At 42.6% G+C, this 13,509-nt stretch overlaps 1 protein-coding gene across 1 annotated transcript in view; it reads left to right on the forward strand.

The window, feature by feature from the left end:
* The first annotated feature begins 12,125 nt into the window (after nt 1-12,125).
* Nucleotides 12,126-13,509, forward strand: part of NEFL (neurofilament light chain) — a 5,556-nt gene continuing 4,172 nt past the window's right edge. The window contains exon 1 of the mRNA XM_019659571.1: nt 12,126-13,357. Within this exon, the coding sequence (XP_019515116.1) occupies nt 12,311-13,357 (1,047 nt within the window). The 5' untranslated portion in view covers nt 12,126-12,310. The remainder of the gene's footprint in view (nt 13,358-13,509) is intronic.

The raw sequence follows: 13,509 nt of genomic DNA on the forward strand, positions 1-13,509 counted from the left end.
CCAGAGCCTGCTGGGGTAAATTCATCACAAGGTAAGCACCCTACAGAGCAGCCCGTAAGCTGTGGACATGGTGAAACCCCACAGCCAGTCACGCTGAGGATCAATCCCACTTACTCATGAGCCAATAGGAATCAAGACTAAACTATAACAGGAGGGCACACACAACCCACACAAGGGTCACCCTTACAGCACCTGATGAGGTGAACAGGGAGATTGTGCCAGGGGTAGCTCTCTTTCCTAGGATAATAATCTGGTAGAAAGTTCAACCTAGTCTACTGATGGAGGGAAACGAAAGAAGTTGTATAAATTCCTTTATACAGAAGGGAATATGCAAATCTTTGTTTGGATGTACGTATGTTTTCATTTCTTTTGAGTAGATTCCTAGGAGTAGAATTGTTCGATCATATGGTAACTCTGTTTAATGTTATGAGAAACTGCCACACTTTCCCAAGCTAGCTGCACTATTTAACATTCCTATAAACAATATTGGAGGTTCCAATTTCTCTACATCTTTGCCAACACTTGTTACTGTCTTTCTTGTTCATTATATTCATTCTAATGGGTGTGAGTTGATATGTCATTGTGGTTTTGATTTACATTTTGCTAATGAGCAGTGATGTTGAGCACGTTTTCATGTGCTTATCAGCCACTCATATATCTTCTTTGGGGAAATGTTTATTCAAATCTTTTAATCAAGTGAGTGATCTTCAAACATTATTTTGCTTACACATGCCCTAGAAAAATTTTGGAAATCTATATAATTTTTCTCTTTATTTTAAATTGATATCTAAATTTGACATCATAAGTTTAAATAGTTGCTAGTTGTAAAAGATGTAATTTTCAGGTTTTTAAAATATAAACATTTAAAAATAAAATTAAGTTACTCTTTTAAGTATATCAAACAGATTATAAATACAAAACCAACATTTACCCATTATCATTCATTTAGAAAATGCATGAACAAGATTTTCTTTACCCTTCACCAATTTTATAGTTCCATTTTTCCTCCTGAACTCTTATTTCTATTACTCTTTCCCACATTAGTTGATCCCTAATATATCTTAAGCTTGTAATTCTTGTATTTTAATTCTATAATTCTTCTTTGCAATAAAAATAGGTACAAGAATTATGACTTAAATATTTTATTTCATGTAACTATAAGCATCTAAGTATTACAAAGTTTTCTAGATTGAATTATGATTACAGGTAATATTAGAAGACAATTGCTCAAAATATGCTTATCTCATAAGTTTTATTAATTAAAATCATAAAATCATTAAAATCAAAAATAAACTTTTATGTGCAATGCATCTCTTAATTAATCCAGACATCCATGAATGAATAGTACTGATTGCTAGACTAAAATAATAAAACAATTCTATTCCTTCTTGTTTAAAAAAATATACACATGCACAGGCACACACACACACACACACACACACACACACATACACACACACACACACACACACACACACACAAAGTATAACATTGCTGAAAAATCTTGTTTACCTAAATAAGTATAACATATACATGTTAAGTCTGTAAGTAGTTTGTATATAAGTATACAGGAAATAAGTTTTTATGTTATTTTATATTGTTTTAGCAATATCGCTCAGTAACTGAAATCTTTCCAAATTTTAAGCCAAAAAGCACATATTGACCTATTATAAAAATATTTTAGTGATCTATCAGTTAATCTATTAAGCACTCCTTTAATTTTGTTAAAAACAGACTTAGAAAACACTTAGCTTGCAGAAGATAAGGGTGTATCTCTGGATGATTAAAGCAATTTGCCTACTCCATTCCTAGGAAGTACACCAAAAAAGGCTTCACCAAGTCTTATCAAAATGACTATAAATCATACCTGTTTATTTTTCACCTAGAAGCACCTTGATTTCTAACTCACCATATTTAGAAAGCATTGGGATAGGATTACTTTTAATTTCAGTACATCTTTATCAATACAGTATTAAGAATAAAATCATCTTCTCTTCCTAAGTGATTTAAATGCACTTTGGTCAAAACCCTGTTACTGCAGATTTAGCTTATTTAATTTACTGTGAAGGTGGGAAAAGAGAATTAGCACAAGCTCTCAAGCAGACAGATTTTACAAAGGACTACATATGGCCATCGGGGATCTGGAAATAGATTCCCTTAGCACTGTCTGTGCCTGTGAGCCCCTTGGAAAGTCCGCCCATCCCTCCAGGGGAACATGTGGCCCAGTTTGAAATATTTGCATTCAATGAGTGGCAGCACTAGATATTGGGTCAGACACCTTGCCCTCAATCGCAGGGCTTTCCCCATGCTTCTATGTTGTTCCCCCAATCTCTATGGACTTTCAGAATTATTTATAGAACAACATCACATCCAGAAATTTAGTTATCTGGCAAAGGTGATACTTGCTACATTTTGCTGACGTAGATACACGCACTCCCTCAACCCCCTCCCCACCCCCTCCACTCCCCAGTTTTGGTTTTTTAAGTAACAGCAGGCTTCACTCACCAACCAGGATGGCTACCACAGTGACGCCTGTTTGCCTGTCCTCTCTCTAACTCTAGACTGCAGCTGCACTCCTCTTCCCTGGGCACTGAGTTCAAATTCTCAGGTTACCTTCTTCAAAGGGAAACCAACAATACACACATTTTAGAAGGAGAGAAAGAACCCAAGACAGGAGGGGGTGGGGAGAAATTGATTCTATTCTTCATGCTGGGGTTTGTATATTAGAAAAAAAATTGTAAATAGACCGAATTCCTCCTCTGTTTCAACAATTCTGAAGCGAATGTAAGAGAAGAATCTGCTTTTTCTATCATAATTACCCCATGAAAAGAAAAAAACCAGAAGAGAAAACATGAGCTATTGTGTTAGGTGAATGGGAATCAATTCAACCACAAAAAAATATATTGAATTATTCAGCTGTTTATTATCTCCATTCTGTAAGAATGATGAGTTTAATGCAAATAAGAAAATACCTATTTTGTGGAAACTTCAATTAGTAACTTCCTTTCTTCCCTCAAAAATCGCATTCTGCTGGCTTTTGCTTATATTCTATCTTTGGCTCACATCTGAATTAAGATATTAGCAAGTTCCAGTTTGGGGACTAATGCTATGCTAATTTGAACTCTCATTCACGGTCACTGTAAGACGTGTGTGCTCCCTGGTCCAAGCTTAGCCAGTGCTTTTCACCTTTTCAATACTTTTGAATCAGAGAATCTCAAGTTGGCAGAGGACTCAAGAAGCCATCTAGGGTCAAGGCCAACTCAGAGGTGGAGCGACTCCCTTCTGAACTGCTATTGCTTTGCATCTGGAGCACTCTCTTTTACCTTTGGACAACTCTGAATTTCACATGGAGCCAAGCCTTTCATCCCTCCATACATTTAAGTGTGAGAACAGAGCTGTGTGCTTTACTTAAGTAATCTTTCTAAATTTGGGAACTCATTTGGAAGAAAATTTTAATTTGGATAACTTCTGTAATTACTAGTTCATGTAATGGGCACAAACATTTTTAGCAAAAGAAAAAGAAAACACTTTGCCAATGGAAATATCTCAGGCTTATTCAAAAGCACATCTGTTACTGTAATGTAATTTGGTAGCGTAGTTTATTAAATTTATAGGATAAAGTGATACTGAAAGGTGCGGGGAACCTTTTAGGGTGTGCTTTTTTTCTCTTCCAGATAATATAATAATAAAAGGAATTGCTTGCTAGTTAGCAATAAGGCATCCAGCCGATATCTAGAGAGAGATGGTCAAATGCAATTTGGTTCTTATAAAATTTTGCAGTGATGGATGTCTATGTTTGGAGGCTGCTAATAAAACAGAGCATTGGCTTATTTGGTTTGTGTCTGTGGTGCTCTGCCTAATAGACTATTATATGGATTACTTTACGTGACTTGAGCATCCTCGACTCTGATTATTGCAGCATTTTCTTGCATCAGTATACAAAATTACACTTTGTGGGAAAAAAAAAAGAGTGAGCGCTCTTATCTGCATGGCACCTCTCAAGAACATTCTTGTTCTTCGGTCAAAACAGAAACTGTGAGAATTCAGACAGACAGACCTTGACCCAGCTGTGTGACCTTGACCAATATTCTTATATTCCATAAATCTCATTTTCCTCCTCATACAATGAAAATAATGCCTCATTACAGTTATGTTGTGAGGATTCAATGACATAATATAGCTGAGTTCTCTAGGCATATGGTTTAGGCTCCAGTCTAAACTTTAGTTTCCACATCTTTAAAATGAGGCTGATTTTAATAGACAACTCCTCAGGATTTTGTGATGATTAAATGAAATTCTCCAAGTAAATGACAGCACAGTCCCTAACACAAAACTATTACTAAGATTATTGCAAACAATTATGCTTAATAAATGCAAATTTTCCTTTCCCTTATCCTCTTAAATTATAGGATTATGATTTCATTTCCCATCAGTCCTTTTCAGGTTTGGTCACCTGTTATGTGGGTTATGCTGCCGTTTTGCTTCTTTGTTTCCGACTTCATTTGGCCTTTTCTCAGTTAGCTGGCACCTTCCTAGAGTATGTAAGAGCTGAGACACTCAGATGAGTGTCTGTCAACGCACAGGATTACTTTGGCCAAAGTCCATTTGGTGGAAGACACCCTAAAATAAAGCATTAGGGATTTCCCCTGATTTAAATACATCCTGGCCATCCCAGATTCATTGATTATAACTAATATGGATTCTATCACACTCAAATCATACCATAAAACTACTGGCCTTTGCTTCAGGGATGGTGAAACTTGAAGTCCACAGGAAATAGTTTGCTTCCAGCCCTGCCACCATCCTGGCTGATTCTCTGACCATCCACTTCATCCTAGTAGCACTTATTGTCCTTTTCCTTTTCAAAACTTATGCTCACTGCTCAAGGTCCTCAAGCTTTCAAGCTATCATCAACTTTATATTCAATCTTAGATACAAAGGACTGATATCATCTTTAACCCTTACATCTTCCATTGACATTGGCACTTTAACAGTGATCGAAGTTAAAGAGATGACACTCTATTTTGAGTAGTTATGCATCAAGAATCCAATCCGAAAGTGAGAAGCAAGTGGTGCGTTCCTATCTTTCTGGAATGGCACCAGGAAGGAGTCTGAAAAAGGATAGGCCTGGCACATACAACACTGTAAGATTTAGAGGAAAAACAGCCCAGTGAATTTGATGACAGGAAACCTGGGTGACAGCTTTGGCCTCATTGTTACAGGAGACACGGTTTGGGGTAAATCTTTACCTCTGCAGACCTCTCAGCATCTTTATCTAGAAAATGAGGATGGTAACACCTGCAGATCTGATCTTCCTCACAGTTGCCACAGGGATCCAGGGACATAATGCAGAAATGCTCGGGAAATGTTAGTTTTCCATAAAAATGTCACTACTATAAGGATCACATGGAAAAGAAATCTGAGTGTAGTAAGAATCAGAGAGTGAAAAACCAAAGCTCATGTTTGGGTACTAATGTCCCTGCCCCTCTATGAATCTGTGCTCTGATGGAAGTGATGTCCAATGGTTATAGTGTGGAGGGACCGGAAGAAGGGAGAACCCACTCTGGATAGAAGAAGAACCGAAGCAAAGGTTAAGAGCTGCTGAAGATGAAGAAGCAGGTGGGGAATTAAGTGGAAAACATGGATATTATTTTCCAATCCCAAGGGTGTGTGAAGCATGACATATAAAACACATTTTTAACGGTGTTAATTTTTTTTTTAATTTGGTACATTCACTCATTATTGAATTTGACATAAAGTGGGAAGGTTTTAAAGCTATTACAGCAGATTTGGACAATGGACCAAAAGTATTTATTCCTAAGGTTAGATTTAAAGGGAATAAAAGAAAGTTATATTTTTAGGTTTTTCAAAAAGCCACAGTATAAATTACTGGCCTTCGCTTTCAAAGTTGTTTTTTTTTTTTTAGTTGATACAAATTCAATATGAGGTAGCATTGTAAGATCGCTAAAAAAAACTTAATGCAGTATTGGAATAGACTAATAGAAATACAATATCTACTAATCTTTAGAACAATAAGAACAGCCACTTCATAGAGCTGCTGTGAAGATTAAACACTATACCTGTGAGAGCATGTGGCATAGTAACCAGCCATAGAAATGTGGATTCATTTAATGATTTGACCTCTTTCTTTTCTTAAATCATAGCAATTATTGCTTTTACCATTCTTCTCTGAGATATCTCACAGGATTTTGCCTTTTATTATTTAACTTTTGCATAGTTCTTTGAAATATCACTTGTATAGGCTTTGTCTGCTTAGCTATGTTTAGTGATTTATTACACACATTTTTGTTCATATAGCACTTTAAATTCTTTGAAAATAACTGATCTCTTATAAAATATCCTAGAACTCAATGACAAATATTAAAACTCAATCATTGTATATCATTGTGATAATCATGGTGAAAATCATAGTGATAGCTAGAAGGAATTCACATATACGAAGGACCTCTGCGCTCCCATAGCCATTGTATTTATGTAATTATTATTTTTATATCGTTTATTTTTATAATGATATATGCATGTGTATGTATATATAGATATATATATTTTATAGTTTTTTCTCTTGATATAAAATTGATCTTCAATGAAATGTACAATTCCTGTTACATTCTGATTTTGACAAATGCCTACACCTACACAACCCAGGCTTCTTCAGACCTAAAACACCACCATCACCCAGAAAGTTCCCTTGTGCTGCCTCCCGGTCATACCCTACCTCACACGGATTAGTTTGTCTGTTATAGAATTTCATATAAATGGAATTATACAGTATGAATCTTTTACCAAAGACTACTTTCACTCAGTATCAGTATCCTGTGGTTGAGATCCGTCCATGTTGTTGTGTATATCGCTAGCTGGTCTTTGGATTGTGCTCAGGTGTTTTTCAAGTCCTCTGGAGTCAGGAACTGTGCTGTGACTTCCTGCACTGCCCCCCCCCCAGCCCCATGGTCCATGGTACTTGAACAGAAGTGTGCGCCTTAGAAGGGGCTCCTCTGACATGTGGTGACTCCATGGTATGAATGAATATTTCATTAATCAATGAGCCATGTAGACACAAGTTTCACTTTTCTAATCCAGACAGTTTCTTACATGTTCCACTTACCAGACGCCAACGTTCTACATCCTGGTGTCAGAAGCCTGCCTGCTCTACTGTATGAATCCAGGGATCCGCCCATTTGCAATTCTGCAGCAGCATTCCAAGTACTACTGCTGGCGAGACAGCGAACGGGCTGCCTGGGATGGGCTGCCGCGTGGCTGTGAAACAGCCAACCTCTGGGCTTTGTCTCCTGCAGACAGGCGGAAATGCTTATTCTCTCTCTTTGCAAACAGTCAGGCTCGCACTCCTCGGGTTGATTTATTAAACCACTGTAAAGGTCAGTAAAGAAACCCAGGTGCCACATGGAATGTTGTTGAGGCTGGTCAGTCCCCAAATTGCAGAAGCAGCATGTATTTCCTTGCAGTCAGGAAAGCACAATTCAACAAACAAGGTTAGCACTGTGGGTTCTGCCTGGGAGGGCTGTGACCTGCCTGGAATCACTGCACATTGAGCCTGTTAATGTCCCCAGCATCCCTTCCTACCTCTGGGTCTTGTGACTGTGATTAAGGGCAAGGCACTGTGGAGCAGGCCTCTGGGGAGAAAACAGTGCCGTGGCAGGTTCCATGGAGCAAGCATTTAGGGGTTTGAACCTGTCACCCTCACTGCTGCATGGTCAGCAGCAGGTTCCGGTCACACCGCATGTGTTCTGAACGTAAATGTGCTTTTCATTTTTAATCTATTCAAATGACAGTCTTGTTCCTGTTACAATCTAAATCTATACAGCTGCAGAGCACACTTCATGATGCATTGCTTCACGACATGATGCTGTAAAATCAGGCATATTTTGTATTACAATTGGAAAAGTTTTCTTTTAAACACATTACCCAAGAGATGGGAGATTCCTGGACGATGAGTCCTATGGTGAGCATAATATATAAAGAAATAAACTGGTTACAAGAAACAGGGAGGAAATACATCTGTGGCTTCCACACACTATACATTTTCGTTGGTTTTACTCAGGTTTCTTTCTTTAAAGTTTTGCAGAAAGCATGATAAACTCCAGTAATGACATGGTGAGTGCTAGCATTTTTCTTTTATTCTTTACCACAATTTTTAAGGTCACTTTTTCAAAGAAAACCTATTTACAGTAGTGGAAAATGAAAGTACTTAAGTTAGAAAAAAGGTGGAAGTCATGATATAGTTATTTTAAAGAGTTTAGGTCAGCTAAGTTGCATTTTAGGTCATTAATTCCAGAAAAGGTGTTTTATAAACTGATGTTCAGAGTAATGTCTAAAACGTGTTCCATTGGCAGCCTCCATTTTATTTTACATTAGGGTCCTTTAAGAAACAATACACAACATCCACACAGTATACTGCCACCACTAGCTGTCCCACTGAAACGTGCTTGCCAACAATGTCCTCATGGTATGAATCAGTTCACATTGGTGGCCCCAACACATAAAAGGTTTACTACCCACACACTGGACTCTGCAGACTGCGCATGCAAGTATCAAATTCCACAGAGACATGTGGAAACAGCAAATGCTGGGGGCTTCAGCGTGTGTATGAGAGCGCTGCCCAGATTGGAAGCAGACAGAGCTTAGGTTTGGAGTAGCTGTGTGAGTTGGCAAATTACTTAACCTCTCTGGGCCTCAGCTGTTTGCTCTGAATAACAGTAACCATCATGAGGATTTTGTAATTCTTTAAAATAATAGATTTCAAATGGCTGTCATAGGATAGGTGTCCTGCACGTGTTTATTTCCTTCATCCTCTGCATGCACAAACGGATGCCAATTTTGCTGACACTGATGTATCCATCCTCCTGATGGTGAGGTGAATAAAGACCCATCTGTTGTTCTGGACCAGGACTAGTCCCACAGCTCACTGGTGGCAGAACTCTGCTCCCTTTACCCCTGGACTGATACTTTTCTGATACCACTTCTTAAGAATTTCAGCCTAAAGCTGAGCTTTTCCAAACAAATGCCAATATGGACCCTCCTGCTGTGCCAAAGCATTTTAAAATAATAAAAAGTCACCAGGTCCTATCTATCCATCTGAAGCATTCTGACTCTATTGGCACTGTAGAAAAAGAAAAACTTTTTCAGTGGTTCTAAGAAGTATATTTTATGAGCTTTGTGGTAATGTTAACATATTTTACCTTTACACTAAACTACGTCAAACTTTCCCTTAGGGGATAACAGAGCTATCAGGGATAACCAAAGCAGGAGAAATTTTATTAATGAGTTTCATCAACATACTTCTTTATTTGTTTTCTAAATAATTTTTATCTCCTAGGAGTATGTTTTGTTGGCAGCCCTCTCAACCAATTTCATGTTGGTGGAAAATATACTTAAAAGGGAATAAATACACAAGTGTGTAGCAAGCCCCAAAAACCTTCTTCTAAAGAAATGACACCACTGCAAACAACACTAATGCAGAAACACTCAAAATAAGGGGGGTGGGGTCGGGGGAGTCAAGGTGGTTTTTTTTTTTTTCTGACAGATTTTTTTAAAGTTGCTCATTTTACCTTTGCTGTGACACACAGAAAAATGCCATGTGGACATTCAGAGCAGAATGCTGGGAAGAGAATTTAAAAAGGAGGATGAATGTTTTAAAAAGAGGCAGACACATAGCAGAGGAAGGCTGAAGGTAGTCACCAAAACTCAGGCACAGGCTGCTCTAAAGCACAGCTGTAGTGGAGAAGGACAGTGGCTGAGCCAGGCGTTATCTTAAAAGACTCGAGCTCTACATTGGTAAATACAGTTCCCCTCCCCCTTCGCCCCTCCCTGTTCACCAGGTTCAGCAAAGGCAAGGGCCCTGCCCTCTTCTCCCCACCCTTCCCCATGCCTGTGTGCCGCCCTGTTCAGCTACCCAGCAGCTGCCCCACAGGTTTCTCTCTCTGCAGCACCTCACCGCCCCTGCGGCATCCATCAACCTCTCCCTCTTTCTGAGCAGCCTCCTCTGCAGTCAAAGGCTTCAGCCAGGAGCGTGGCAAAAAAAACCGCTGATGGACTTCATATTTCTGAGGGTGACCTGAAACTTGGAGGGAAGGGCTCTGGCACACAGGAAATGAATTCACGATTACCTAAGAGTGGTGTAGGCAGACGCACACAAAGCCAGTGTGAAACAATGTGGTTTATATGGGGCAGGTTTAAAAAAAAATCCACTCTGCCACTTTTCATTCACATATGGGTAATTGGGCGCAGACAAAAACATGGCTTATCTGGGTTCTCTCCCACCCCCTTCATTCTCCTGTGAGAAGCCCGTCCTACTGGAATCACTGATGAATGGTGGAGGCCAAGGACACGTGGGTTATAAAAAGTCGCCAGGATAAGTGCTGTACCATGTCTGCCAAACCCAAGGGAAATTCAGGACAGCCTAATTAATGGCTTAGGCTTGAAACCCTAGAATGATGGAGCGTGGATGAACCTCTTGATAGCTTTAAACTAGCAAAGTTAATGTTTCTAAAGTTGCACTATTTGAAGCAATAGAGATTATTTAGAAACCCATGAAAGTTCTCTGTTGCAGTCTTTCCCTCTCCCATACAGAGGGTGGGGTGTCCGAATCGCAGGTATTTTAGAGTTGCAAAGCAAACCTCCGAGATTAAGCCTCACCCTGCTCTCCTGTCGGGAGAGTGCAGTACCTCCGGGAGCAATTGTGGTGCTGGCTCTAAATACTCCACCCTCTCAGCATCAACTGGAAAGCGATTTCGGCTTCTCTATATGAAAACTGTTATCGTGTTTCCTATAAGTTTGCCTTTAAAAAAAAATCAGTAAGTTGCAGTCAAAAGCTACCCTTATACAAATAAAACAAAAATTAAATGCTTGCTTAGAAAAATCTTAGGTATCTAATGTAAATGTCTGCCGTCCGCTCACGAAAGCCGAGGGACTCTAACATAATGTTTAGTATGCGCCGCAAACCGCAGGACCATTGTGCCTTGACGACGTGCGCACTGTTTCAGGTATCTGGGTGTTTCATAAAGGAAACCCATGGGTTCCTGACTGTATCTGTTACCTACTTATTAGAATGAATCGGGGGAAAGAATCACGCGGCAATTTTCTGTCCGCCCCAGAACGAGATGTCTCGGGTCTGAGTTCTCCTCCCGGGAGACCGCCCTCGGGCTCCCGGCTTGCAGCAGCCGCCTCCCTGACTCAGCCACCTGCGCGGCTTGTTGAAATCATCAGGTTGGGTGCTACACAGGTGTAAAAAGAGGGAAAGGGGCTTTTAATGTGATGGGGTTAGGGGTGTCGAACAGGAATTTAGCTTGATGAAAATGCAGGGAGCATTAACAGTCTGAAGTATGCGCCGCGGACCTCACAGCTGCCTTTGCGGTCGGCTTTCTCCCGGGTTAATTTCAAACTCATTGTCCGGCTCTCCTCCGCTGCACGCTTGACCACGCTACAAGCTACAAGGGAGGCTTCCTTCCCCAGAAACAAATGAGAAAATCTAGGAACACTAAAAGGCTGATATTATTTGCTCCAAAGGTTTAGAAATGCTCAACTCAACACCTGCAGTGCTGCAGTTTCACGTGTGTACGGGTGGGTAGAAGCAGCGCATTAAAGGGAAAAAAATAATAACCAGGAGCAAGGGAGAGGAATTAAAGAAAGGGCCAGAAACAGCCTCAAAAAATATATAAAACTTTCCTCCACATATGCCGCAGACAGGTAGCCTTAGAGTATCTGTATTTCCAGTGCCCTACAGGCACTGCATTGTCACCATAAACACCAAGGGGATGATGACGGGGACCCCTGATGGGGAAGGGGCGAGTTAGGGAGAAGTGTGTCTCCAAGGTACCATGATTTGGAAAGCTAAGTTGTCAGTAGGGAGGGAGAACCTGTTATTGGGGAGATTTTAGATTCCCAGTGATACCGGGTCAAGGAGTTAGTAGGATAGGGTGGGAGAGGGTATGGTAAGGAACTGGGGGAGGGGGTATGGCCCAGAGAAAACGGGAGGCCTCAGAGGAGAGCGGAAGGGACGAGAGCCGCAGCACGCCAGCGGCCTGTCGCTCGCCCCCGCCTTCCTTTTGCGCAGAATCCTCCCCGGGCTGCAGCAGCGCTGCCCCCACCGGCCGGCGCGCAGTGATGGATCGCAGGCTGCGTCAGAACCCTCTCCGCGTATAAATACGGGTGGCAGAACCGCGCCGAGCCGCACACAGCCATCCATCCTTCCCTTTCCCTCTCCCTCTCTCCCCCGTTCTTCTTTCTCTGTAGGCCCCCGTCTCTGCCGCCAGCCAGAGGGGCACCAACCGCCACCATGAGTTCCTTCAGCTACGAGCCGTACTACTCGACCTCCTACAAGCGGCGCTACGTGGAGACGCCCCGGGTGCACATCTCCAGCGTGCGCAGCGGCTACAGCACCGCGCGCTCCGCGTACTCCAGCTACTCGGCGCCGGTCTCCTCCTCACTGTCCGTGCGCCGCAGCTACTCTTCCAGCTCGGGTTCCTTGATGCCCAGTCTCGAGAACCTCGACCTGAGCCAGGTAGCCGCCATCAGCAACGACCTGAAGTCGATCCGCACCCAGGAGAAGGCGCAGCTGCAGGACCTCAACGACCGCTTCGCCAGCTTCATCGAGCGCGTGCACGAGCTGGAGCAGCAGAACAAGGTCTTGGAAGCCGAGCTGCTGGTGTTGCGCCAGAAGCACTCGGAGCCGTCGCGCTTCCGGGCGCTGTACGAGCAGGAGATCCGCGATCTGCGTCTGGCGGCGGAAGACGCCACCAACGAAAAGCAAGCGCTGCAGGGCGAGCGCGAGGGGCTGGAGGAGACTCTGCGCAATCTGCAGGCGCGCTACGAAGAAGAGGTGCTGAGTCGCGAGGACGCCGAGGGCCGGCTGATGGAAGCTCGCAAGGGCGCCGACGAGGCGGCTCTCGCCCGCGCGGAGCTCGAAAAGCGCATCGACAGCCTGATGGACGAAATCGCCTTTCTAAAGAAGGTGCACGAAGAGGAGATCGCTGAGCTGCAGGCGCAGATCCAGTACGCGCAGATCTCCGTGGAGATGGACGTGTCCTCCAAGCCCGACCTCTCCGCCGCACTCAAGGACATCCGCGCCCAGTACGAGAAGCTGGCTGCTAAGAACATGCAGAACGCTGAAGAGTGGTTCAAGAGCCGCTTCACCGTGCTGACCGAGAGCGCCGCCAAGAACACAGATGCGGTGCGTGCCGCCAAGGACGAGGTGTCCGAGAGCCGTCGCCTGCTCAAGGCCAAGACCCTGGAAATCGAAGCGTGCCGGGGCATGAACGAAGCGCTGGAGAAGCAGCTGCAGGAGCTGGAGGACAAGCAGAACGCCGACATCAGTGCTATGCAGGTATGGTAACAGGCAAAACACAGTGGGGGCGGGGAGGGGGCTGCAGAATCCAGCAGGGTGGGGTTGAGGTCGCCCAGAAAGCTGAGGCCAGAGACAAGGCCTCTGCGTGCAGCTATCAAGGGGGTAGGGCTCGCCTCCTTGGACTGTGTGGG

The sequence above is a fragment of the Hipposideros armiger genome, unplaced genomic scaffold (assembly GCF_001890085.2).
Source record: "Hipposideros armiger isolate ML-2016 unplaced genomic scaffold, ASM189008v1 scaffold_301, whole genome shotgun sequence".
Classification (NCBI taxonomy): Eukaryota; Metazoa; Chordata; class Mammalia; order Chiroptera; family Hipposideridae; genus Hipposideros; species Hipposideros armiger.